The sequence below is a fragment of the Oryx dammah genome, unplaced genomic scaffold (genome assembly GCF_014754425.2).
Source record: "Oryx dammah isolate SB20612 unplaced genomic scaffold, SCBI_Odam_1.1 HiC_scaffold_13, whole genome shotgun sequence".
Classification (NCBI taxonomy): Eukaryota; Metazoa; Chordata; class Mammalia; order Artiodactyla; family Bovidae; genus Oryx; species Oryx dammah.
The window spans coordinates 39,955,745-39,983,433 of record NW_024070197.1 but is presented as its reverse complement, the minus strand read 5'-3'; the positions used below and the strand labels follow the sequence as shown (position 1 = coordinate 39,983,433).

The 27,689-nt window shown below is 47.7% G+C and overlaps 1 protein-coding gene across 2 annotated transcripts; it reads left to right on the top strand.

Moving 5' to 3' along the window:
- Positions 1-348: 348 nt before the first annotated feature.
- Positions 349-27,444, top strand: CES1 (carboxylesterase 1). Of its 2 annotated transcripts, XM_040254013.1 has the most exons (14): positions 399-543; positions 2,701-2,905; positions 6,501-6,645; positions 8,970-9,103; positions 10,197-10,350; positions 12,051-12,155; positions 14,125-14,229; positions 16,474-16,512; positions 19,044-19,184; positions 20,964-21,044; positions 21,329-21,476; positions 25,657-25,788; positions 26,775-26,847; positions 27,111-27,444. In XM_040254013.1, the coding sequence occupies exons 1-14, from the start codon at positions 492-494 to the stop codon at positions 27,292-27,294; spliced, it is 1,698 nt and encodes a 565-aa protein (XP_040109947.1). In that variant the 5' UTR covers positions 399-491; the 3' UTR covers positions 27,295-27,444. The 2 variants fall into 2 exon arrangements, with proteins under 2 accessions (XP_040109948.1, XP_040109947.1); XM_040254014.1 differs by lacking the exon at positions 2,701-2,905 and having other exon boundaries at positions 349-543; positions 27,111-27,441.
- Positions 27,445-27,689: the final 245 nt, after the last annotated feature.

Here is a 27,689-nt window from a genome sequence, read left to right as displayed (position 1 = left end):
AGCGTTTCTCATGATGTTCTCTGCATATAAGTTAAAGAAGCAGTGACAATATACAGCTCTGAGGTACTCCTTTCCCCATTTGGAACCAGTCTTTTGTTCCACCAAAGTGTGCCCTTGTCTACAGACCTCTGCTTGCTTATGCCTGCTATGGGTAGCTCACCGTGCACGAAGGTTAGAATCCAGGAAGGGAGAAACACTTGTGAAACTAGGGCTTGAACAAGTCAGTGGTTATCTGTAATCAAGAAGTTTAATGCAAGCTCTTTTGACAAAAGTCATTCTAGGAGGGCGGGGCCCGGACGGGCTTGGCCGCGGAAACTTCAGCCCTGCAACTTAGGGAGCGGAGAGAGCTCTTCTGTTGTCTCCTCTTCAGGCTCTTGGGCGGTGGGGGCGGGGCTCGGGGGAGAAGCTGGAGGGGGCGGGAACTGGACGGACTCATAAGGCCCTCTGTAGGCAGAGAGACCTGAGGACGCAGAGCTGGCTGTTCTGCCACGATGGGGCTCGTAGCTCTGGTCCTAACCTCCCTCGCCATTTCCACGGCTTGGGGTGAGTCGTCCTGAAATACAAATAGCGGGCGGTCTTTGGGAATCCCTGTGGGGGACCAGGTGGAATAGAGGTGTACAGGGCAAAGCAGGGACAGGCTGCCGGGTCCGCAGCTGCCGGTCCCGCAGCAGCGCGCTGTCAGGACTCTGATAGATAGATAGATAGATAGATAGATAGATAGTGAGGTCGCTCAGTCGTGTCTGACTCTTTGCGACCCCATGAAAAGTAGCCAACCAGGCTCCCCCGTCCATGGGATTTTCCAGGCAAGAGCACTGGAGTGGGTTGCCATTGCCTTCCCCAAAAGTGAGTTAAGGAGTATTAATGTGCACTCTGGAGTCAGTGTGTGGGTTCCCATCCAAGACAGCACTCAGTAGCTGTGTATTCTTAGACAAGGGATGTTTCTTTTCTGCGTTTCAGTTTTGCACGTCTAAAATGGGGGTGAGAACTGTAGCTACATCATTGTGCTGTTGTAAGTGTGAAATGGGTTGTTTCTAAAGAGTCTCTGGAATTGGAAAAAGTGAAAAGACAGTGATTCATAAGTAAAAGAGTTGTTATAACTTACAGTGTATTAATAGACACTCTGAGATGTGGTAAAGCCCATGGATCAGCAGCCAATTGCCAGTTAAGAGATGCTTTTCCCAGTTTCCCAGAGGAGGGGGTGTGACACCACCTGGTGAGCTAGAAGGTAAAGTACCAGGTGTGTCAGGGGCAGAGGAAGAAGGGAGGAATCAGGGCAAGAACTTTATCTTGGTTGGTGGAGTGGGCTGGATAGGGTGAGGGAACTAGCCAATCCCTGCCACGCTCTAGGGCTTAGGGAGTGCCCACAACTGTTAGGTACTTTGCCCTGGCATGATTAGGGCAGGCTGATAGTGGCCATTGTGCGGGGCCTGATAAAGAAGGTGGTTGGGGTTCAGCCTCTGGCAGGCTGGAAGAGAAAGTTCATTCCTGTCTCCAGGGATTGGCTAACTCTGGGAGGGCCAGTTCCCCCAGAATCAGCAAGGCTCCAGGTGTCAAAGCATCAGAATACACAGCATAGAAGACATGGTTAATACCGGGGTGCAGCAAGGGACCTTGGAATGCATCTGTACCATGTTATAGATGGAAAAACTGAGGCTCAGAGAGGGAAATGTACGTGCCCAAGGTCAGCTGGAAAATCATGCTCTGAATTCTATCCCTGTCTCCTGAGACCAGAGCCAGTGCTCTGACCGTCCAGTCTACACTGGGTTTAATCCTCTTCCTGGTGCTGTGACACTGTGAGAGACTTGGAACCGAGGGTTAGAGCAGAGCATGAAGCACACTAGAAGCTGATTATCCCCTTTCTGCTGGTTTATCTGGGTAGAGTCAGTCTATTTCCATCTTTTAAAAATCCATACTGGCTCCCTCCATTTCTTCAGTTACCTCTTTTGTAAAATGGACATATTAACGTTTCCCTAGCGAGGCTTTTGTCACAGGAATGTCCACGTGGCACAACGTACCCAATACACATCCTTACATGTACCTCAAGGAGTAACCGCTGCTGCACCATTGTTGCCTAGCCTCACAGCGCATCACCCACTTTTTCACCTTTGCCAGTTGGGCATCTGTCCACTTCATGTCTCTTGAAGGCTATCATCAGATGTGTTTATAAGACCAGATCTGGGTTATTCTTCTCTGTTCTGGCCACACGCTTTGAGGGAGAGGTTGTCGTTTTATCTGTATCTAAAGGGGAACAATTGGGAGGGTGAGAGGCTAGAAATCATTTCCCGTTAGGATGCTTAAACAAACTGCAGCTGTTGAGGATGGACAAGAGAGGACTTGAGAGATGAGTATGAACAGGGGTCAACACGAAGGCCACCTGCCTCATGAAGGTGCAGGATGTCCCCAAGCAGGGAGGACCAGGCCTGACATGGCAACTGCAGGAGACGCATTTGAGCTCAGTGAGAAGGAACTGTCTGCTCCATGGAAATGGGACAGACAGGATGTGACCCCCAGTCTCTCTCTCTCTGATGACCCTGTGAGTTAGGAAGGACAGTTAGCTTCACTCTCTCTCACATAAGAAGCTGAGGCTTAGAGAGTTGAGAGGACATTCAAGATCACGTGGCAAACGTAACAAAGTCCACCGAGAATCCAGTTCAAACCTTCACCACTGATGTGTCTTCATTTCCTCTCAATGTCCACCAGGGCTGCCACTCTCACCACCTATTGTGGAGACTGCTCAGGGCAGAGTCCTGGGAAAATATGTCAGCTTAAAAGGATTTGCACAGCCTGTAGGCGTTTTCCTGGGAATTCCTTTTGCCAAGCCTCCTCTTGGATCCTTGAGGTTTGCTCCGCCGCAGCCTGCAGAACCATGGAGCTTCGTGAAGAATACCACCTCTCACTCTCCCATGTAAGCCGGGGTTGTGGTTTTTGGCACCTTTCAGTGGGATGTTAGTCTCAAAGGGATGCAGGAAGGAGCCAAGGCAATCTTCTGAGTGGCTCATAATTTATTCTGAAATCCTCAAGATATTGTAGATCCTTACCAGCATTCCAGAATTCTCACAGTACTGTAGAGCCTTTTATTCAACCAATATTTCTGGAGCACCTCCTATGTGTCAGGCGTGTTCTAGTTTCCTGGGATCCATCAGTGACCCAAAGAAAGATCCCACCCTCATGCAGCTTGCCTTTGTAGCAGGGAAAAACAGATCCTGAGCAATATGCAAGGTAAAAATTATATAATATGTGAGAATAGGCTAAGTACTTTGGAATAAAACCAGGAGTTGAGCAGTGGTGTGGGCAGGTCAGAAGTAATGATTCTGTTTATTCTTCTGTCTTGATCTTCAATGCAGCTGGGGAGTGAGGTGGGCCAGCAGGTGTGTGGGTGGGGAGTCTTTGGGGTATCTCCAGTTCCTAACTCTCAGGTGTGACTGCTGCCTAGTAAGGCGGAGAGCAATGGTCGGTGTGTCCTAGGCATTGTGTCCACGTTGGGCAAAGAAGTCAAAGTCATCCCCCAGAACACCTAGGACATCTGCGCGCGTGGATCTCTGAGGATTTCCAGGATCTGCCTCTTGCCACTAGTTCCCACCCTTAGGTGAGGTCCAGAACCACCTCATTAACACAACAAATGATGCGTTTGTCACTCTCTTCACTTAGGAAATTCCTAGGGTTTTAGGAACTCCTTGCAGGAAATGGGAAGACCAAAGATATATTTCTTATTATATCACAGTATCATATCACACAATACAGATACTTTATTGGTTTTTTTAATAATTAAAAATTTTGTTTATTAAGTTATTATTGGCTGTGCTAGGTCTTTGTTGCTGCACGTGGGCTTTCCCTAGTTGGCAAGGAACAGGGGCTGCTCTCTAGTTGAGATGCGTGGGCTTCTCTTTGCAGTGGCTTCTCTTGTTGTGAAGCATGGGCTGTAGGGCTCGGACTCAGTCGTGGCACACGGGCTTCGCTGTCCCGCAGCATGTGAGAGCTTCCCAGATCAGGGATCAAACCGATGTCCCTGCATTGCAAAGCAGACTCTTAACCATTGGACCACCAGGGAAGCCCAATACAGATACTTTGGATGTCTGTTTTGCTCATTTGTATCATAAACATGGTTATATGTCATTACATATCACAGCCTGACATTATATTACATTGGGTATTGAGTTATAGTTTATTTACCCAGTCTTTTATTTAGGACCATTAAGTTCTTCTTGATATTTTTGATAATATAATTAGCACGGTGATGAACATCCTATAGCCAAATCTTTATGCACATTCACAGTAATTGGGGCTGAGTTCCAAGAAATGACATTTCTGAGTAAAAGAGTATCATCTTTTGTTAAATTTCCTTCCAGAAATGTCCCAGCTACACTCTTTCCATTAATATATGAAAACTTTCATTCACCAGACCCTAGCCAATGCTTGAGATTATTAAAAAGTGTTTTGGCTATTGAGTAGGCAAAATAATAATAATTATTAGAATCATAATTATTTATATAATTTTAGAGTTTTTCTGCATTTATCTCAATACTAGTGATGTTGAACTCTCTTTCCCATTAATTTTTTATTGTATCCTTTTATGAATACTGTATCCCCTTGCCTTGGTGATCTGGGGACAGCTCCCCCAGGATGGAAATCAGGAGGGTCTCTATGGGGCTCTGACAGTCACTTGACAGCTATGTCATCCAAGCAACTCAGGACTGGGGGCCACCATGCCTGCTTTCCGCAAATCTGGAAATGTGGCTTATAAAGTCCTCGGAAACATAAGCAGTGCATAGTCTGACTCTTCATGGCTGTGTGACCTTGGGCAGGTTCTATAACCTCTCTGTGCCTCAGTTTTCTCAACTGTGAAACAGGGATAATAATAGAACCCATATCATGGGTCTGATCTGAAGATTTTTTAAAATAACTTTATTTATTTTATTATTTATTTTTGGCTGTGCTGGGTCTTTGATGCTGTGCAGGCTTTATCTAGCTGCAGATGGCGGGAGCTACTCTCTAGTTGCAGTGTGTGGGCTCCTCATTGCAACGGTGTCTCTTGCGGAGCGCCGGCTCCAGGGCGCATAGGCTTCAGTAGTTGAGGCTCCCAGGCTCTAGAGCACAGACTTAGTAGTTGTGGCTCACAAGCTTAGTTGCCCCTTGGCATGTGGGATCTTCCCGGATCAGGGATCAAACCTGTGTCTCCTGCACTGGCAGGCAGATTCTTTACCACTGAGCCACCAGGGAAGCCCCTCTGAAGATTTTGTGGTTGTTCAGTCCATCAGTTATGTCTGAATCTTTGCAACCCCATGGACTGTAAGCCCATCAGGCTCCTCTGTCCTTCACTATCTCTTGGATTCAAATTTATCTCCCTTGAGTCAGTGATGCTATCTAACCATCTCATCCTCTGCCATCCCCTTTTCCTCTTGCCTTCAGTCTTTCCCAGCATCAAGATTTTTTCCAACAAGTTAACTCTTAGTATCACGTGGCCAAAGTATTGGAGTTTCAGCATCAGCAACAGTCATTCCAATGAATATTCAGGGTTGATTTCCTTTAGGATTGACTGATTGGATATCCTTGCAATCCAAGGGACTCTCAAGAGTCTTCTCCAGCGCCACAATTCAAAAGCATCAATTCTTTAGCCTTCAGCCTTCTTCATGGACCAATTCTCACATCTATACATGACTACTGGAAAAGCCATAGCTTTGACTGTACGGACCTTTGTGGGCAAAGTGATGTCTCTGCTTTTTAATATGCAGTCTAGGTTGGTCATAGCTTTCCTTACAAGGAGCAAGTGTCTTTTAAATATTAAGTATTGCCTGTTACCACTGTTGGGTCTTTCAGATCCATTATTTGGGCAATGCATAACACTTGACAAGATGAGCTGACAGAATCTTAGCATGTCAGTGCTGCAAGACCCATATAGAAATCATTCCCCTCACTTAGACTTGGCAGACTGGGACCCAGAACAGAGAAGGAACTTGCCCAAGGTCACCCGGCATGTAAGTGGCAGAGGCAGAACTAGAATCAAGCTCTCCTAATGTTGCACCACAAATATTTTGCCCTTGACCTGTTGCATGCCTTAAATGACTGCCAACAGAGTGGCTTCTCACCGTTTTTGGAGGTCTCCCGTGAACTGGAACTCCTGCTTGGCCTGTAGAGGAGCGTGAGCACCCTGCACTCGCTATGCAGCGGAGAGACAACTGCAACCAGGGAATGCAGGAAATGATCCACTTCCAGCCTCATAAGCAGCATCTTCTTGACACGATGCATTCCGAAGTCTCCTGAAAGGGGGAGGTGCCAGGCCTTCTCGTTAGTCACTCTCCCCAGAGACCTTGGTGAGCCCTAGAGCCCCCTATTCTGACCCCCCAGGTAGCCTCCTACCCATTCCAGTGTCTGGAATCTTGTAAGACAGCCCTGTTTACAGGCTTAATTCTCCCAGTCCAAGACCTGGCCTCACTACAGGAGACATCTCCTTGGTCAGCTCTGATTGACCGTCAGGAGTTCTTCTCTTTCCTTGCCCCTCCCAGGTGCTCCCAAAACGCATTTTGGGGGGAAATGGCCTCAGACCTCCTTAGCAACGGAATGGAGAGCGTTAAGCCTACATTTTCTGAAGACTGTCTTTACCTAAATATTTACACCCCTGCTGACTTGACGAAGAGAAGCAGGCTGCCGGTAAGCGGCGGGAACCACTGGGCGAGGCTGGGGTAGACTGGAAGGGGATGAAGGCAGTGTCGGGTGGGGGCGTCTTGGGCCAAGGGTCTTCTGGGGCCCCAGGGCTTTCTTGTGCACCACAGCCAAACCTGACATTAGGGAGCGCAGGTGGCCCACACCTCTGTTTCCCCTCGGGCAGAGTAGGGCCCCTGGGGGAGATTGCTGCACATCTGTAATGCACATTTCATTTTTCTGATGTCTCTCATGCTAATAGATGGACAAGAAGGATGACTCTTAATTGCTAGATTAGGAATCTGATACCCAGAGTAGGTAAAACGTAATTTCCAATAAAGTTAGAGCTGGAAGGAATCTTGGAGATAAGCCAACAAATCAACCCTTCCTTTACAGACAGAGAAACTGAGGCCCAGTGAGGGGAAGGCGCGGTCACAGAGTAGGCGTTGGCAGGACTGGAGCACAGGGCTCCTGGAACAGCCGGGAGCACTCTGAAACACACTAGCACGGAGCCTGTGTGTGGCCTTTCCTCGGCACACAGAGGCCCTCTCTGACAGCTTTCTGGGTCACAGCTTGAGGGGCAGAGCCTGGAGCAACAAGGTTGCCCTTTTCTTTGCCAATTATCAAGATTTTCTTGTAGTTAACTTCACTTCCTAATTGTCTTTGGCCCAGGCTAGTGATTCAGTGAGTCAGCATTTCCAGAATAAATGGAGCCCAGAGACAGGGCAGCCTTCCAGACTCAGGCTAGAGGGTAGGGCTGGTCTGCTAGAAAAGGAGGGGTCAGTGGGGGTAGAGACTGGGGTGGCCACGCACACCCAGCCATCTCCCAGGAACACCCTTGGCATGGTGCCCAGATGTGGAGGAGAGTGTCTGAACTTGGGACTAGAAGCTTGAAGAGGTGGGGACATTGATCACTCACGCATTCATTCATTTGCCTGTTACATGCTTAGTGCTCCCACACACATAGCTAGAAGTGGGAGTTAAGAGAAAAGAGGAACATAAAACTATGACCACACAGCCCCTGCCTTTGAGGATGTGTACCAAGCCGGACTAGGTTCTTCAGCAAATCGCGGCTGACCAGCCCCTGGCTCATCCTGGACTCAAGAGATTACTGCAAACTCAGTCCCTCCATCAGGAGACAGTCAAGGATCGGAGGTGTTGGAGGAGCAGGGGCTCTGGGAACCTGAGGCTGGAGAACCTCTAGTGTGGACACAGGCTCTGGAACTGCAGAGTCTGGATGTAAATACTAGTTCTGCCTTTTACTGCCTGAGAGACCTGGCTCTGTTTCCTCAAATCAGGGATAATCACACGTGAGTTTTAAGTGATGAATATGAAGATTTATGGCAGTGTCTGGCACAGCACATGAGGCAACTTCCTGATGCATTAGTTAGAGTTGAAGGGAAGGAATTCCTCCGGCCCCAACAGCCAACCTACTGCAGCACGGCCATTGGCTGCTGGGTGCTGAGTGGCTCAACATGTGGACTCTGCAGCCAGACTGCCTGGGTTCAAGTCCTGCCTCCACTGCCTAGTAGCTGTGTGACCTCAGGGTGGTTAAGTGCCCCTGTTCTCCCGTCCATGAAATGGGATAGTAGTAGTCCCTCGTTCATGGATGGGTTATTTTTAAATGCTTAAAATAATACTTGGTACATAGTTCATGTATGAGTTCTTCAAAATTTTTGATAACAAAATCATTATAATATTACTTTAGCTATTCTCACTTTCTTGCTATGTGAACTCCTTAAATTTGGGGACGTGCATTATGAATGGCCTCAATTTTTACACAGTCCTTGGCACCTAGTAGGTTTTCAGATCATATTCATCAAATGGTTGAAGACTTCTTGGAGGAGGTGGTTTTTAGGCTGGGCTTTGGAGGATGGGTGAGATTTGGGGAGTGGAGGAGGTAGCAGGAAGGTATATTAAGATGAGGTACCACCCAGGGCATGTGCTTCTTAACATGATCATTCATTCGCTTGAGAAGTTGAATTCACCACTCAAAAGGTAACTAAGATAAAGCTGAAACAAGCTTCTAGCCAAGGGCTTCTGCATGCTGAGTGTTCTGAGCTGGGTGAGGGGTCCAGGAGTGAGGGTGGTGGGAGTGTTGGGGAGGAGATGATGCTTGAGCCTTGGCTGTTCCCATGATGATGTTCTCAGCATGAGGAGCAGTGAGAGCAGGTGGCACTGGGGCAGGGGAGACAGGCAGGGGCAGCCAGGGTGCCCTGAGTGGGGTGCTGGCCCGGGCCGCAGCTGGAGAACGGGTAGGTGACCAAACCTGCCTCTGAGGTCTTCCCCAGCTCTGCTTCCTGTAACCCTGTGGTTGCATCTTCCCTGTCCAGGTGATGGTGTGGATCCACGGAGGAGCTCTGCTGATGGGAGGAGCATCAACCTATGACGGGCTGGTCCTCTCTGCCCATGAAAATGTGGTGGTGGTGACCATTCAGTACCGCCTGGGCATCTGGGGCTTCTTCAGGTAAGACCCTGGACTCTCCTGGTGGCACACTGCCCCCAGGGTGGGGGTGCTAGGAACCCACTCTGGTCATGCAAGCCCTCAAGGGGCTCCTTGCTAGGCTCCCTCCTAAAGACATCTGAGTCCCCTCCTAACTGGGCTCCACCTACCTTCTTGTTCCCCAGCCACCCTGGTGAACTTACTTCTGAGCTCTTACACATAAAACACCCAATCTCCCTGACACACTCCTATTATTCCTACCAAGCCCAACCTAGTTGTTATCTCATCTGAACTGGTTTATCCCTTTTCACTGTGCTGCTGGCATGTTGCAGTATCTTCAAGATGACGGTTACCATGCAGCACAGCACTTAGAGGCTCACACATGTTTCCTCCTGGGGAAGTAAAGAGGGGTAGACTCATGGGAGGTCCAGGAAGTCTAGTAGGTGAAGGAGCAGGTGCCTGGAACTGGGAGGCTGTAAGGAGCATCTGACTCCAGGGGACATCTACTGGGAGGAGCCTTGGGCCCACTCACCCCATTTCCTTCCTGGAATTTGGCACATGCATGAGTGAAGGCTTGAGTCTCCTGCATGGATTCTCTGGGGACAGGAACCAGGTTTCTAGCAGGCAGTTACTGAGCTTTTCCCAAATGCAGTGGTGCCAGGACCTCTTACCCTGAGATGCTGGGGGGTGGCCCGGGGAAGGGGTGGTCACCTCCCTGGAAAGACCTGTGGGCCGGCAGAGGGTTGTCCCAGGGGAGTTGTGTCCCAGGATGTGTCCACTTCACGGAGACCCCTCAGCTCTTCCCCCCACGGCCCGTGTCTGCTCCCAGTGACAGTGTAACTGCGCGTACTCACCCCACTTCCTCTCCCCCGGCCTCTCTACCACCTGAGCCAGGGTTCTACCCCGACTGTAGCAGATGGTCAGTCAGTAGGTGAAGGAGGGCTCTGCAGAGCCCTGTAGCAGAGCAGGACAGCAGGAGAGTGAAGACCCCATGTCAGGGCTGTGGAAGCCCAGTCCTTTCCAGAAGGCTCCCCTGGACCCCCAGCCCCATCTCTGGTCCTCAGGGCCCTGCCGGGACATCTCTGCTCCCAACCACACCCTGTCCTCTTACTCACAGCACAGGGGACGAGCACAGCCAGGGGAACTGGGGCCACTTGGACCAGGTGGCCGCGCTGCACTGGGTCCAGGAGAACATTGCCAGCTTTGGAGGGGATCCAGGCTCTGTGACCATCTTTGGAGAGTCAGCAGGAGCGGAAAGTGTGTCTGTTCTTGTAAGTCTTCCTGGCCCTGATGTGGCTGCTGATGGGACCCCTTGTAGACCAGCCCATCTAGTTCTGGGACCTTTACTTCCAAGACCTGGATTCAAGGTTGACCCGACGCTGTGCAACATCAGATGGTGAAGAGTTAATGGCCAGACTCCCCTTGGTCCCCAGGAAGCTCAGGGCTCAGCTCAGCCTCTGGGGCCGTAGCTGCAGCCACAGCTGCAATAGACACTCTTCCTGTCCTGTGTCGGTTGAGCTCATCCTCTCCTTCTTAACCATTTTAACGTTAGGACTCGCCTCACTTCTCTTGAAATTAGGGGTGGATGTAAATGATTAATCAGAGGAGTCGACCATGAGGTTTGTCAGGGTGTCCTTGTCTAACTTGAAGCCAGGCCTACAGTTCAGGAGCCACGAGCACTAGGAATAGGTTGGGGGCCCCCTCTGAGGGCCCTGGTGGCTTGTCCATGCCCAGGAGGGAGGGCAGCAGTCTCTGGAGCTGAGGGATGGAGCTGGGCTGGGGAGAAGGAGAAGAGGAGGGATGGGGGATGGGACGGGGACAAGGGACACAGACAGGACCTGGGAGCGTGGTGTGGGGAATGGGGATGGGGGAGACAGCGAGGGAAGCAAAGCTGGAAAGCCAGATTAGAAGGTGCTGGGAGCCGTGGGGAACACTCCAGCTCCCTCACGTTTGAGCACTATTACTATATTTTTAAAACATGTGGGATCATAGTTGAATATTCAGAGAAAACTTTTTTATATTTTATAAAATGGGGAAAAAAAGAAAATCATAGATAACCCCCCCAATAAAAATTCATCCACAATCCCATTAGCCAGCGATTCTCACCATGGACAGCTTCATTTTTCTAGTCTTTTTCCCATGCTGTTGTGCAGTGCTGTGCTTAGTCGCCCAGTCGTGTCCAGCTCTGTGCGACCCCATGCACTGCAGCCCGCCAGGCTCCTCTGTCCATGGGAGTCTCCAGGCAAGAATACTGCAGTGGGTTGCCATGCCCTCCTCCAGAGGATCTTCCCAACCTAGGGATTGAACCCAGGTCTCCTGCATTGCAGGCAGATTCTTTACCATTTGAGCCACCAGAACAGCCCTTTTTCCATGAATCACCCTATCTATCATCTATCTATATCTATGAATTTTTAAACAAAAAAGCTTCCTTTACATTATAGCATATATGTTTCCCTAAAGATTAATTACTATTTATGTTTTGTATGTATAGTCATTAGTATTTCCTTGTAAGAATGAAAAATACCTTATTTACCCAATGTCATATATTAAAACCTTGTGTTATTTCCACTTTTTACTGTTATAAATAACATGAACATCTTAGAGATTTTTGTTTGCCTCCAGATCATTTTCCTTAAAATAAATCCTGAGTAATGGAAATGGGAAATCAGAACTGTGTGTTTAAATCGATGCTAGAAATTTCCAGCTGCCTTTCAGATACTTTGACTGTTATGATCAGTGCATGCCTCACTCTGCACACCCGTTTCCCTCTAGCGGAGGTTTTCTTGGAGAAGCTGGACCCTCCAGTCAGTCTAGGGAACAAGGTCAGTCAGGTCAAGGAAGGACCTGTCATGTCCACTGAGCCCCACAGTCTCCATGGGAACAGCCCAGGACAGGGCTAGGGATGGGTATAGCTCGTGAAGACCCCACTCCCTGTGAGCATAAACTCCCTTTCTTGCCACTCTCCTCCCAGGTTTTATCTCCTCTGGCCAAGAATCTTTTCCACCGGGCCATCTCAGAGAGTGGTGTTGCCATTCTTCCTGGCATGGTCAAGAAGGACTCTAAGGCTGAAGCTAAGGTAGGTCTCACACTGGACTGTCCCTACACCATGCTCTGCTCTGCTGAAGTTGTCAGGGCCCTTTCTTATCACAGGGTCTGGCTGACATCCTCAAAGAATCATAGAAGTGAGGGTGGCTGACCAGGAAGGGCGAGGACACACCCCGCTCCACCTCCCAGTTCTCCTGCTAATCAAACTGGGGCAGAGAGCAGAAGCACTTGCCAAGGTCAGCCAGTGATGAGGGCAGAGCTGGACTCGGGCTCGTGACTCTGGACTGCCAGCCCCGGTCCACTTTGCGCTGAACACGCGTCCCAAAGTGCACCAGGTGTGGTGAGAGGGCTGCACCGTGGACAATGGCCCATCATCTGTGTTGCTTCCCTCAGTGTCTGAGTCTGCTGAACTCATTGGCCTCCTGTGAGCCTGGAGAGGATTTTCCCTGGGGGCTTGTGACTGGGGTAGATTCCTGGAGCATTCACTCATTCATTCACTCAACAAGTAGTTTTGATGTAGTCTGACATCTGGCAACCTCATGAAGCTTCTATTATAATTTAGGAGATAGAGTAATAATTATACAATTTCAAAACTTGTAAAATGTCAACTGTGACTAGAGCAATAGAGAAGAGGTACCTGGTGTCAAAAGAATCCAAAAGGAGCACTTAGTCCAGTGTGTAGGGAGAAGTTATCAGGAAAGGCTCCTAGCAAAAATAATGATCAACGAGTTGAGATGAGAAGGAAAAGCAGTAAATTACTTGGTAAGAAAAGAATATACAGGAAGAGGGAACATCCGGAGCAAGTGTCCTGTGGCAGGAGGAGGTATCTCGAGAGAGTGAGCAAGGCTGATGTGACCAGGGCAGAAAGTGCAAACAGGACCTGGAGAGAGCTGAGGATGGGGCCATTGGCAGGGCCATGCTTCATAGGACCTAGTGGGGACTTCGCCTTTATTTGGAGAATGTTAGGAAGACAGGGAAGGGTGAGCAACACGAAGGCCCTGCTGAGGAGTGTGCCTTAGAGTCAGTGTTGTGGAGCGTTTTGGTCGGGCTGGTTTGGTGGAGGGGTGGGCCAGCAGCCACACTTGAAGGGAGGAATCTAAGACAATGAAGGAATCTAAGATTCTGATTCTTGCCCTCCCTCCCTCTCTCTCTCTCTCCCCACTCTGTCCACTTCTTATGGTCATTTCATTTATTTAGCAAACATCTACTGAGCCCTGATTGCACGTCAGACACAGGACCCGTCTCCAGGCAGCCCGTGCACACTCTCCAGTGCCCCACCATCCTGGCACCTGACTTCTCTGCTGCATCTTCCCCACTGGCTTCACTTTGCCAGTGACTAGCCTGAGGCCACATGGCTGTTAATTGGATGAGCCAAGATTTGAAATTAGACAGTGGGATTGTGGATTCCACATTTTTAAGCTCCATTCCATGATACCTCTCTTCAGTTTCGAGGATACTGTGCCCATTTTAACAGACATAAAGTAACAGAGCAGAGGCTGTATCACTGGCATGCCTGGGACACAGGACCCACACAAACTGGTCTGGAGCATTTTCTTTTTCTTTCTTCTTTGTTTTTTTTTTTTAAGTGCTTTAAACTTTAATTTTATTATTATTTTTTTAAATCATGTATTTATTTCTGACTGTGCTGGGTGTTTGTTGCTGTGTGCAGGCTTTCTCTAGTTGTGGTACACAGGCTTCTCCCTGCAGTGGGTTCTCTTGTTACAGAGCATGGGGTGTGGGGTGCAGGGCTTCAGTAGTTGTGGTGTGTGGCTTTAGTTGCCCCGCAGCAGATGGAATCCTCCCAGACCAGGGATCAAACCCGGATCCGCTGCATTGGCAGGCAGATTCTTAACCCCTGGGCCACCAGGGAAGTCCTGGTCTGGGGTGTTTTCTGCTACCACGGGCTGACTTTAGAAACTGAGGCTGGGACAGAACAACTTGGTACTGATGGGGGAGGAGGCATGGCTCTTGAATTCTGCTGTCACCTGTGATCTCTACAGCAAATTGCTGCCTTTGCTGGGTGCAAGACCATCACCTCGGCTGTCCTTGTTCACTGCCTGCGCCAGAAGACGGAGGACGAGCTCTTGGAGGTAACACAGAAGATGGTAAGTGCATCCATTCTCTTGGAAAAACAAGCCCCTGAACCTGGAAACATGGCTCCAGGCTTCACCATTTCAGCTTCAGTCCTCTTGCCCTAGAAAAACTACCTGGGACAGTTTCTCACCTCCCAGGAGCAGTGTCAGCCTCTGGATCTGAATGGGGAACTGTTTTTCTTTACTATTATGGAATATCTCAAACTTTAGCAAAGTCAAAAAAAGAACATAATGAACAATTAATAATCCTCTAGATCTATCAAAACTTTTTTTTTCTATTCTCAGTTTTAGATATATTTTTAAAAATTAAACATCGTATATTTCAGAGGTAACTACCATCCTGAACTTTAGGGACAGAAATACGAAAAACAAATATTTTTGGAAAGATTATCACTTTTTATCTTAGTTAACTTAGAAACCATTTCATTTTTAAGCCAATGGTGGGCCACTTTTCTAGATTTTTTAAGACTCTGCCTCAGTTGTTATTCTAGGAGAACTATATATCAACCCATTAATCTATCCAACCATCCATCCATTTACTCATCTATCTTATCATTCCTCTATCCAGTCCACAAATCCATTCAAAACTTTTCATTCATCTCTTATTAATTATCCATGCACCACACCAATATTGCCACTCCACCCTCCATCCCTCCAAATCAGTGATCCACCCATCACCCATCTCCATGTATCTGCTTGTCCATCTGACTCACCAGTACTCCACGTACTGACCACTTCATCCACCCGTGTATCTATGTTAAGTGTGTGTGGCGGCGAGGGGTGGTAACAGGGAGGGTGATGCGAACGTGGATCGGACATACAATCCCTGCTCACAAGGAACTTTCCAGGGAGAAACACACCCACGTAATTTGTGGGCTCTGTGTGGTAGGAAGACAGAGAGGGGAAGTATTTGTTATACTAAGCAAGGATGCTTCACAGAGAAGATGACCTGTGAGGCTTGATGGATGTCTGCGGCAGTGCGTCATCACAGAGAAGCCGCAGCAGGATGGACACCCAGAAATATAGCACCTGGGCCAATAGGAACTATCCTTTCTATCGGGGAGGGTTTGAAAGAAAGCCCAGAGTAACCTAAGCACCTGGGCTCTCTGTCTGGACTCCTGGCTTCTCAGGTTCACATGATGTGACCAATATGTTCAAAGAATGAAAACACAACTGCTTTCTAATGCCTGAAAGGATGTAAATTTATTTCAGCACCTCTCAGTGTGGCCCAAGAGGTCCAGTTTATAAAGAGAGAATTGGTAACTTTGGTAAAACCCGGAGCCTCTATAATCCTCCTGAGTTTTCTGAGATCATGTGGAAGTGTTTCCATGATTACCTTCTCACCCTAATACACACACATAGACACACACACACATGGACACACGCACCTGGATTGCACGGCTTCAACACGTAATGGAGAGACTGTTTTTGGTGACCTCATACACACTGGTCAGGCCTGTTAGCTACAGTATAACCATAAAGTCAGTACAATCCTGGTAAACTTACAACATAGAGAATTTTCAGTGCGTTTGTATGAGTCAGGATTTTCTAATGCAAGATGAGAAAACTCATCTCAAAGTGCTTTGAGAAGAGAGAGGAATATATTGTGACAGAATCTTTCGGTAACTCACTGACAAGTCCAGGAGTTGATGGCTTCAGGCATGGCTGGATCTGGATGCACATATGATGCTATTAAGAATCTGTCTCTATCCTTCAGCTTTTACCTTTCTGTGTTGGCTTCACTCTTAGGCAGATCTGGCCCCTAGGGAAGTTAAACAACAATACTCTAGTCTTACATCCTATCTACTTAGAAACCCTCTTTCCCAATAACTCCAGCAAAAGTTTTGGGTAAACTCTATTGAACTGACGTAGGCACATGTCCACCCCTGAAGCAGTCCCTGTCCTCAGGGATTTGGTGCACCTGAGGTCACATACAGATGCCTGTAATCATGGAGTGAGAGCGGGAAGAAGGGGTTCCCCAAAGGAAAATTGGGGTGTTGTTGCCTAGAGGAAGAAGAAGGGGAAATGGGTGGAGGGCGGGGCAGGCACCAACAGCAGTGCTCTGCAGAGCCCCCTCCCGCACCCCACACCTGCTCCCAGTGCTGGTGCCCGGGGGAGGGTGTCCTGCCCGCTTCCTGTCAGCCCAGCCAGGGTGGCACCAGGAGGGAGCACTTGGTACCTTTTGGCACAGCTCACAGAGGTCAGCTTTCCTCCCAGGAAGCCTCCTCACCACAACCTCTGTCTTTGTCTTCACAGAAGTTTTTCACTCTTGATTTCTTGGGAGACCCAACAAAGGTAAGGACCTTTGGTTTCTTAATTACCGGTTTTAAGTCTTGACACCTTTAAGCTCCAGTTACATATGAATGACAGGAATTCTCCCATGCGAAGCCATAGTAGCTCCTTGTGTTTACCCTGCTGACCCCAGAGAGAGATAGAGTACTGTCTGGGTGGCCCCAGGAGGAGACCAGTCATCCGACCAGAACCCAGTACCCTGTACCCAGTACGCAGGCCAGTGCTCTCCATCATCAACTCAGTGTCCCTGTCCCCAGCCAGCCCCTGGTCTTGTTTACATCCCTAAAAATGCCCAGTTGGGAGAAGGTGAACGAGAAACCTCCATTGTGGGGAATGGAGATGACTGGGTAAGGGGCTCTTTAGGAGCCTTCACAAGGAGCCTGGGCCATCTCCTAGGGGGTTTCATGTTGACTGACTGTGCAAGTCGCACTGTTTGCAAGGATGTGGGGAAAGGAGCCACAAAATTCAGTCCTCAGGACACCACCCTCCTCCCAGCCACATGGGAAACTCCAACGGCAGCCTCCCATCTCCCGTCTTCTCCCACCTTTGAACGCTTCCGTTCACCAGGTTCTGATGGCATTACTTCTGTGGCATCTAAGTCCTGGCCTCTCTGCAGACTCCCTGGGGAGTCTTACCTTAAAAGGTGTAGAGAGGATCAAATGAGACTTAGTCATTCAACAAAGTCTTTTTTTTTTTAAGTATAGTTGATTTGCAGTGTTGGGCTGGTTTCTGGTATCTAGTGAACTGATTCAATTATACATATATATACACAGTCTTTGTGATATTATTTTCCATTATGGTTTATTGCAGCATATCGAATACAGCTCCCCCTGTAGGGGCCTTGTTGCTTATCTGTTTTATATAAAGAAGTTTGCATCTGCTAACCCCAAACTCCTAATTCATCCCTGCTCGACCCCTTTTCCCCTTTGGTAACCATAGTCTGTTTTCTGTGAGTCTGTTTTGTTTTGTAAATAAGTTCGTTTGTGTCATATTTTAGATTCCACATATAAGTGACATCATATGGCGTTAGTCCTTCTCTTTCTGTCTCGCTTCACCTAGTATGGTGATCTCTGGGGCCATCCATGTTACTGCACATGGTATTGTTTCATCCTTGTTCATGGCTGAGTAATATTCCATCATATGTTCCATATCTTCTTTACCCATTTATCTGCCGATGGACATTTAGGTTGCTTTCATTTCTTGGCTACTGTAAATAGGGCTGTTGTGAACACTGAGATGCATGTGTCTTTTTGAATTAGAGTTTTCTCTGGATATATGCCTGGGAGTGGGATTGCAGGGTCATATAATAATGATATTTTTAGCTTTTTAAGGAATCTCCATACCAAATTTACATTCCCACCAACAGTGTAGGAGGGTTCCCTTTTCTTCACAGAAATCAAACAAGGAGCTACTTTTTTGTCTTTTTGTTTCATCTCTGAAACCATTAACGTATCTTTTCATGGTCCTAGTTAGTGCCACCTTTTGCATTCTTGAGTTTTGTGCTGTCAGTGTTGCTGTTTAAAATAATCCCTGACCACAGACAGAAGGGCTGTCTAGTGTGCCAAAGTGCAGGCAGCCTACGATATGTCTGACTTGTGAGAAATACGAGTATTAGACAAACTGCCTTCAGGCATGGATGACAGTCTGCTGGTCAAGAATTCAGTGTTAATGAATCGACAATGCAGAGCATCCAGAATAAGGAAAGATTATTTGCCAATCAGTTCGGTGAGCTGGTTAGGAATATGCTAAGGTAACATCTGTAGTGTGTGATGAAGCCATGGAAAACAAGCTATGTTTGTGATTTTATGAGATGAAGGCGGATTAAAAAAAAAAGCATAGTGGTCGGCACTGTTGAGGCTGATGGCCAAAGGATTTACAGTCGCATCACCCAGGGAACCACTGAGTCCTCGTTGGCTGTTGTTTTGTTTTGTTTTTTTCCTAGTCCATTCTTTTATTATTTACTATTTTTGGCAGTGCTGTCTTCATCGCTGCACGGGCTTTTCTCTAGTTGCAGCGTCGGGGTCCCCTCTCTAGTTGTGGTGTGCAGGCTTCTCATTTCTGTGGCTTCTCTTGTTGTGGAGCTCAGGCTCTAGGCACACGGCAGCATCTGGGCTTAGCTGCCCCGAGGCCTGTGGAATCTTCCCAGACCAGGGATTAAACCCCATGTCCCCTGCATTGGCAGACAGTCTCTTAACTGGGGGACCACCAGGGAAGTCCGTCACAGTAACTTTTTAGAGCTTAAGTACCACAAATATTGAGAGCTGAATGAAACTGGAAAAAGACATATATATATATATAATTCAAATATATGCACATATTATATATTTTTATACCAAATTGACTGAAGATCTTTCCCCATCACCTGACTGCTGCTGTCCCCTGGTCAGAGTTCTACCCTCTGGGGTCCACAGAGTTATCCCCCTTTGTTAGGACTCAGGTATGTGATAATGGTTGTGAGCTCCAGCTGGTGGAGACGGGGATGCAGGTGTGACCTGGAAGGGGAAGCACAGACAATACTCTGCCCTCTTCCCCAGACCTATCCTTTCCTGCCCACCGTGGTTGATGGAGTGGTGCTGCCAAAGATGCCAAAAGAGATGCTGGCTGAAAAGAACTTCAACACTGTTCCCTACATCATCGGAATCAACAAGCAAGAGTTTGGCTGGATTCTTCCACTGGTGAGAAAGCACAGGCCTTGTAGACTTGTCTCCCATCACATCACCCTCCCATCTGTGGTCACAGACCTCTCTCTGGGACCAGGCCAGCTGTACCCTTCATACAAGTTGATATGTCCATGGAGACCATCTCTGATGGTTCACACTGTCATCTGGGAGGTGCAGTTCTGGGGACCCACATCCCCGCGCACTCTCTAATTGTCCTCCTATCCATGGATCCTGAAATGTCAGTTCCAATCACTGGGCAGATGAAAACCCAAGGCCTGGACAGGGGAAGGGGCTGGGGAGTTAAGGAGAGTGGGGCTTGGAACCTGCAGCCTTTCCCCTTGGGCTTGCTGCTTTCATGCTTTCCCCCTTGCTGCTTTCATGCTTTCTCCATAAATTACCCCCACCTCACCCATGCTCTCCCTCGTCTCACTGGAAAGAGTCAGAGGAGCCTACTTCCTCCTGAGTTAAAATTGACTTCTAAAAGTTAGGAAGGGCTTTCCCTTCTGACAGAGATAAAGCCAGACACTGGGTGAAGTGGTAACAGATTTGATTCAGTTACATCCCTGCTCTAGGGAAATGATCTGTCGTGAACTGAACCCAATCCCTGAAATGAAAGCCTTGAGCTTATTTAAGGAGTGGGTGAGAGTGGGGTGGGGTGGGGTGGATCGTCCGTGTGACTGGACCACCTGGATTTGTTAGCTGGCATTTATCTGGAGAAGAAACAAACTTCTGTCTTTATGACAGGAGGCAGCGGTGTAAGTAGAATCAAGGGCCCCACTGAAGTTAGGCTTTATCATCTCACAGGGACTGGAGGAGAGAGCAAGAATTATCCCCTGGATGTTTGTTTTTCATAGAGATGGCTCTCAGGTCCTTGAGGAAACAGCTTTGGGTGGTAGATTTACACGTAAAGGGACAAAGAAAAGATTTATAATTACAAGAGTTCTAAAGTAACTGCTCTAAGAGGGAGTTCAGGGACCTACCTGCCTATCACCAGGCTTTGGCTGAAACAGTAAAATCTCCTGGCAGCCCAGAGCTCTTGAAGGGGGCCTGCGGTCATCCTGGGGACATGGCCTTAAGCCTCCTTTAGCTGTCCTGGAGCTTGGTCAAGTCTCTTAAGACAGAGTTTTAATGGAGTTGTTATGTGCAGAGCTCTGTGGTTCTTCAGAATGACTTCAGAGGTTATACCAAAGGACCAAAGTCATAATGGCAGGATTGGGGGCTTTCTCAGTTATCTGACTAGTAAATCTGCCTGTAAAGCCCCTGGGTCGGGAACATCCCCTGGAGAAGTAAATGGCTACGCACTCCAGTATTCTTGCCTGGAGAATTCCACAAACAGAGGAGCCTGGTGGGCTACAGTCGGTGGGGTCGCAAAGAGTCAGACACGACTGAGCTACTGACACTTTCACTTTTTTTTTACAGTTATCTGACACAGGTGGGGTATTTGTGGGGTCCGTGTCATCTGCCCCAGAGCCCTTCACTTCAACACTAGGCTGGCCGAAATCTTCCCTCTCTGTCTCGACCACTCTGGGGACTCTAATTGTTTGTGACACACACACACACACACACACACACAAGGACTAAGACAGCTTCCCTTAACAATTACATTATCCTCTTTACACTCCTTGGTCTCTGGATATGAAAGTCCACTTGAGTCCAAAACTCATCAAAAACCCATGCCCAACGAACGCATGGCAAAGTGACCTTCAGCCTCCATTTAGTTTGGTCTGTTGGTCACTTTGGTTTTTCCTGCTATTTCCTGATGATTTCACAATTGCTTAACCTTTGTTTTAACAGCTCATGGGCTTCCCAGTCTCTACAGGCAAGATGGACCAGGAGATGGCCACGTCACTCGTGTGGAAGTCCTACCCCATCCTTGTAAGACTAAAAATCATGGAAACTGGCTGAGCACCAAAGAAGGGCAGGGGCTTGTTCCCAATTGCAGAGCAGCTAATGGCAAAATGAAGACTGGGGCTAGGGGTGCCGGGGGTGGGGGTTCAGCTCCTATTTTTCTGCCTTTCCACCTCACCACCAGGGGTGGGCGGGAGTGGCGGCATGGGGCCTGAGAGTTTCACCATTAGTGCAAGCCTTCCTCACTGGCTAGGGAAGCCAGGGCTGTTCACTAGGGCTTGGTGGTCACTTTCACTTTTGATCTGTTTCAGAACATCCCTGAGGAACTGGCTCCGGTGGCCACTGACAAGTATTTAGGAGGGACACATGACCCTGCCCAAAAGGAAGACCTGCTCCTGGACTTGATTGGAGATGGGTTGTTTGGTGTCCCATCTGTGAACACGGCCCGTTACCACAGAGGTGAGTCTTCATCATTGGACAGGAGAGGGACACTGACCCCACCCGCTTCACACTGTATTCTGTCTTAACCCTCAGCATAGAAAGATATAAGAAACTTCAAGATCCATTCCAGATAGCCGGGGGCGGGGCACTGTCCAATTCTGGTTTCCACCAGAAGCAGACTCTGAGAAAGGATCAAAATGCAGGCAGTGTATCTGGGAGTGACCCCAGGTAACCCTGGTAGAGGAGTGAGAAGTACAGGAATAGAGAAGGAAGTCAGTCTACACTGTGCTGCCCCGCGAATGTCCACCATGGACACCTGGAGCGGGGGAACCAGCAGAAGACGTGGCTCAGGGTTTTCCCCAGTCAGTGGCAAGAGAGCCGGGCTATTTATCCTCCAGCTTTGATGAGTCATCGGTTGAAGGCTGTTCCCAAGGACAGTTAATCCCCTGGTGCTTTGATCTGCTGTACATGTGGGCAGAGTGGTCTCTGGCTGCCGAAGACCTCAGGCAAAGAGCTACAGATGCAGGAGGTGGAACTCTGGCCAGTGTGCCCAGAAGCAGGGGACAGCGGAGACACCAGGGGTCCGTCACCTGAATTACAGTAGTCTGTGGGGCCACAGGGCAAATATTGGCCGTTTTGTCTTAGAAGCCTTCCAAGGTCAGAGAGAGCTTCAAACTAATTTGTTAATCTGTGGAGCTGGAGATAGCATGAGGCCAAGTGTTGGATCAGGAATGTGTCTGGGACCAAGAAAACCCAACGGACGGAGCAGAGGGAGGTATGGGGCAAGTGGTCTGGAGAATGTTGATGTCTGCAGCTGGCCTTGTTCCATGCCAGTGTGTGCTGGGTCTATCGCAGGACCTTTCAGCATATCCCAAGACTGTGTACGGGGGGCCCTAGGGGCATGAGGCCAAGGATGGAGGAGCTCACCTGGACAAGAGGTGTCCTTTTGGAGTGCCTTGCTGAGGTCCTTACAGGACCCTCCCTTTCCAGGAGCTATCTCTCATCTAGTCTGCAAGGCAGGACGTGGTTCTCTGACCCAGATCACTCTTTCTAACCATGCTAGAAGGGTTTTAGAATTTGGGACTCTATAAGCATAATAAAAAGTAGCTACAGAGGATGAGATGGCTGGATGGCATCACTGACTCGATGGACGTGAGTCTGAGTGAACTCCAGGAGTTGGTGAGGAACAGGGTGTGCTGCAATTCATGGGGTCACAAAGAGTCGGACGTGACTGAGCGACTGAACTGAACTGAACTGAACGGCTGACCTACCAGGTCCCCCCAGTTCAATACAGTCATGGATAGGTTCTGGTTACCCTTCCTCCTCCCTAGGGTCTTGATGAAGCTCTTCAGCCAGGGGCGGCCTGGGGTCAGAACTGTTCTTTCACAAACGTGGTCTTGTCTCTCCATACATGTGGTTTCTTCTGCTTCATTGTCTGTTGACCCAGTCATCTTGGATGTGTCAGACCCACATCAGAGTCATTTTTGCTTGGAATTCCCAGACTTTATCAACATCATGCTTTCTTTTTTTTAAACTTTTTGTATTTGTCTTTTTTTATACAGAAGAGAACTTATTCTGAATATAAAAATTAACATCTTATAGTTATAGAATATTTTGAAAATATGGAAACACATGAAGAAGAAACTAGAAATTTCTAGTTTCTAGTCAAATTTCTAGTCAAAGCTAGTTCTGACCTTGGAAGCCTTCAAAATTCATAGAAATATCTGCTATAAATTTTTGACATATTTTCTTCATTAATCTTCCCATGTCTTACATATAATTTAAATATTAATTTTATATTGTGTTTTTTTTCATGGAATCCTATATGGTAAGCATTTCCTCAATGTCAATGAAAACTCATAAAAAGCATCCATTATCTCATGGAATAATACATTAAAATTTACTTTAGTATTCCTGTCCTATTGGATATGGAGGCAGGCTGACCATACTTTGATGCTGTAAAACATTATGTTCAGCCTTATGTGCATATACCTTTAACCAAATCTCTGATGATTTTTTTTTTTTTTTTTTTAGATTTGGTTACTAAAGGTTTAATTACTAGGCTAGCTTGTAGGACCATTTTAAAGTTCTTGATACACATTGTGAAATTGCTTCCAGTATATAAGAATGAGTATTTCTTAATTCTCTCTGTTAAGATATCAGATTAAAAAATAAAAATAATGCTGCCAATTTCATAAGCCCCTCCTTACCAAATAAAGAAAAAAGAACATCACACTGATTAAATTTGTGTATTTTTTATTCCTAGCTCTTTCTTTCCCTCTGCTTTTCTTGTTGTTCCTAAATGTTATTATTCAAACCTGTGCCCTACTTATTCTTTTGAAGACCTGTGTTGTGGTTGTAGGAATTTAATAAATCTCAGAAGTTTAAGGCAGAAATGTTAAAAAGAAAAAAATAAACAAAAATATCTTTTGGGCAACATGCTCCCCAAAATAATTTCTCCCATTCATGAAAGTTCTTTCCACTATGGTTGGATCATGAGTTCTTTCTAAAACTTTAAAATGGCAGAGCCAAGGTTAAAGCCCCTCCTTACAGCATTCTCTGCTTGACCTTGAAGTAAAGTAAAGTGAAGTGACTCAGTCGTGTCCAACTCTTTGCAACCCCATGGACTGTAGCCTACCAGGCTCCTCTGTCCCTGGGGTTTTCCAGGCGAGAGTACTGGAGTGGGTTGCCATTTCCTTCTCCAGGGGATTTTCCTGACCCAGGGATTGAACCCGGGTCTCCCGCATTGCACACAGACGCTTTACCATCTGAACCACCAGGGAAGCCCCCAGCCTTGAAGCAACTGTTTAATAAGTGGCCTGCGGGACCACAGAGGATTGCTTCTTCCCCAAATCACCTCTTGCTAAACCAAAGTGCAAAGATGGGAGATGAGGGAGGCAATTAAACAAATTATTTTACATCCTCCTGTTGGGATGGCATATATTGTTAAACTACTTTGTTGGGAAATTTTAATGATATGAAGCAATTATTATGGTCATATGTAATAACACATAATTATCAATAGTATCATAGTTTTATATGCATAAGTGGAATAAGTTCTGAAATATTAACAAAGGTTTCTCTGAGCAGTGCGATTATAAGTGATCATTTTGTTCATTTTCCTTTTATTTTTTTTTTTTTTTTGGCATTTTCCAAATGTGATAGTATCCCCGAGGCAGGGAGGGGATGTTGTGATATCTCCCCACCAGTCTGCCTTGGGGCCTGACCCTTCCCCATTAGAGTCACTAGCTGTGGCATAACTATCAATGCAAAGCACAGAAGTCCCCAGGTGGGAGGCCCACGAGTTAGCCCTGAAGGAGCAAGTTGGGCATCTCTGCTGAAGCATCAGCAGGAAAACTGACATCTTCTTGGGTTTGAGAGGAGGTGGAGAGAGAGGAGAGGAGAGGGACGGAGAGAGGCCAGGAGAGAGGGTCTGTCCCCTTCCTCAGCCCCTTCTCCCTTCTGCCACTGTTGCACACTCCCTGAGCCAGGCAGGAAGCAAGACATGTGAGAGGACAGACACAAAGAAAAGAAAATGCCAGACTGAGGTTTCCTGAGACATGGGGAGCAAATTTTCCCCTTTCTGCATAGGTTTGTATTTAAATCTGCACTTTCAGGCTCACAACTTGAATTTACTTTGCTCTTCTTGGAATACATGTGAAAATCACTGGAAAGGTTCAAAAATGGACATAATGGAAGACACCTGTCAGGCTACAGGTATTCTCAAAGGAAATGAAGACTAGCCTGTTAGCAATGAAATGCAATAAAGTGTGCGTGTGTGGATGTCCTTGTGCGTGGATGATCAAAAGGGGCTTATGTGAACTGACCCAGTGCCCCTATATTTATTTAGAATGGAGCTACTCAAGGTTTGAACATTCATTCATTCACTCTTCACTTACTCATTCGATAAATACCCAGCTCAAATCTTTTTCCACCTCTCCCAACTATGCACCCATAAGCAAGTGATGAAATTTTTCCAAAATTTTTCATGTGCTCATAACCAGGGGCTTCCTGTAGGAACACACAAGGTTGGCACACAGTTGGTTCTCACAATAGGCAGCTGCTATTAATACTGTTGTTGTTCACTCAGGACTAGACATGCCTCCAATTTCTTGATTGCTCACAGCCCCGCGGAGACCTTGATACCATCAAGTGTGCATCTGCTGAAATGAACCGTGTATGAATCCTTTTTTCCCAGATGCTGGAGTCCCGACCTACATGTACGAGTTTCAGTATCGCCCAAGCTTCTCACCAAAGGTGAAACCAAAGAGAGTGATAGGGGACCACGGGGATGAAGTCTTCTCTGTCTTCGGGATTCCAGTTTTGCAAGGTGATGGCCCTTTGGTGACTATAAACTTGGAGTTAGGAGATCTGGGTTCAAGTTTATTTGGTGACCTTGGGCAGGTTCCTCCTTCTCTGCAGGTCTTAGTTTCCTGAATTCACCATAACAGGGTGGAAGGACAAAGGTCCCAACCATTCTCTTGCTCTAATGTACCTGATGGAGAATGCGCATCCTTGTGCCCTAACCCATGGTTGCTCTAAGAATCCAGACTTGGGCATCAGCAAGACGGGAGCTGGGTCACCTGCAGGGCCCTGCTCAGGCCTAGAAGGCCACCACTCACTCTGCCCTCACAAGAACACATCAGAATGTGCGTGAGGGTGAAGTTAGAGTTGTTATTAACCTGGAATCAGGACTAACATGTGTGTCTGTCTATCCAATCATCTATCTGTCTAAAACTCATATCTTTTAATATCATAATATATCTAGGTGTGTAATATTAAAAAAAAAAAAACTTCACAGATGTCTTCAATGCCTTAACCATTAGCAATTACAGACAAATTGTGTGTGACACATCGCAGAACTGTTCATTACACCCAGTGCCTCTGGGCATTTCCTGGTTGGGTGGCTTTTGCGGGATCTTGCAGCTCGGTTATTTTCCAGATTCTGTGAAAATGTGTGTGGATCAAGGACACCGAGAAAAGACCCAAAGGAGAGCATCCTGGGAGTGGGGTTAGTCTAGCAGCAACCCTGGGATGTGTCCCTGAAACGCTGAAGGGGGAAGGGCAGTCGGGTGGGCACAGAAGACAAGGCAGTCAGCTTATGGATCGACTGCAGCCCTTCACTGAGCCCAGCCTCAGTCGGTAACTGCCAAGTTTGAAGTCCACTTGTGTTTCCCAAGATCTTCTTAGAATGCAGGCTTAGACTCAGTAGGTCTGGAGTAAGGTCCCCATTTCTGAATCTGTTAACAATTTCTCAAGTGCTGCCACTGCCCATGAACCACCCTTTGAGCAGCACTGGCTTTGTCCTCCCCACAGATGGTGCCTCAGAAGAAGAGATCAATCTCAGCAAGATGATGATGAAGTTCTGGGCCAACTTTGCTCGGAATGGGTGAGCTGCTGGCAGACATGGAGTGGGGTTGGGCGTGTCTGTTGGGTGGGGAGAGCTTCCAATGTGTGATGGTCAAACGCCCCGCCCTGTGACCTCTGAGATGAGAGCTCCCCGTGATAGATTGGCTGCCCAGGACATGGTCAGCCTCCTATCTCTGGAGGCATATGAGCTTTTGGCAGAAATGAAGCCGGGGGTCCCTGACAATCTCAGAGGTCCAAGACCACACAGCAGCTTTGGGGAATTTCTGTTTGATTTTGTTCTAGGAACCCCAATGGGAAGGGGCTTCCCCACTGGCCAGCATATGACCAGAAAGAAGGGTACCTTCAGATTGGTGTCAACACTCGGGCAGCCAAGAAGCTGAAAAGTGAGAAAGTGGCTTTCTGGAACGAGCTTCTGACCCAGGAGGCAGCAAAGAAGGCACCACAGTCAAAACACGTTGAGCTGTGAACAGGGGTTTCTCTAGAAGTGTTTATGTGCCAAAGAGGCATCTTATTGTGGAGGCTGAGGAATTATCTGATGGGAGTGTCAGAGGTCCGGGACGGGGAGTTTCTGTTTCTGTGGCCTCAATTTGGAAATAAATGTTCTTTTGGAGACCAAGTCAATGTCTTTGTTTTGGGCTGAAATAAAGTCATCCTCCTCAAGGAGAGAAGGACGAAGACAGTGGGCACCATTGGCAGGAAGGTGCTCTGGCCGTTCTGGCTTGACCTCTGGATGTGCAGAGTGGAGCGGGCTGGGCCCGGGGAGGTGCTGAGGGGGCCGCTGCATTGCTCCATGCCTCTGGGCCATCCACAACTCCAGTGAGAGCATGTGGGGGACCAGAGTGCCGTGTCCTCCTCCTCCAC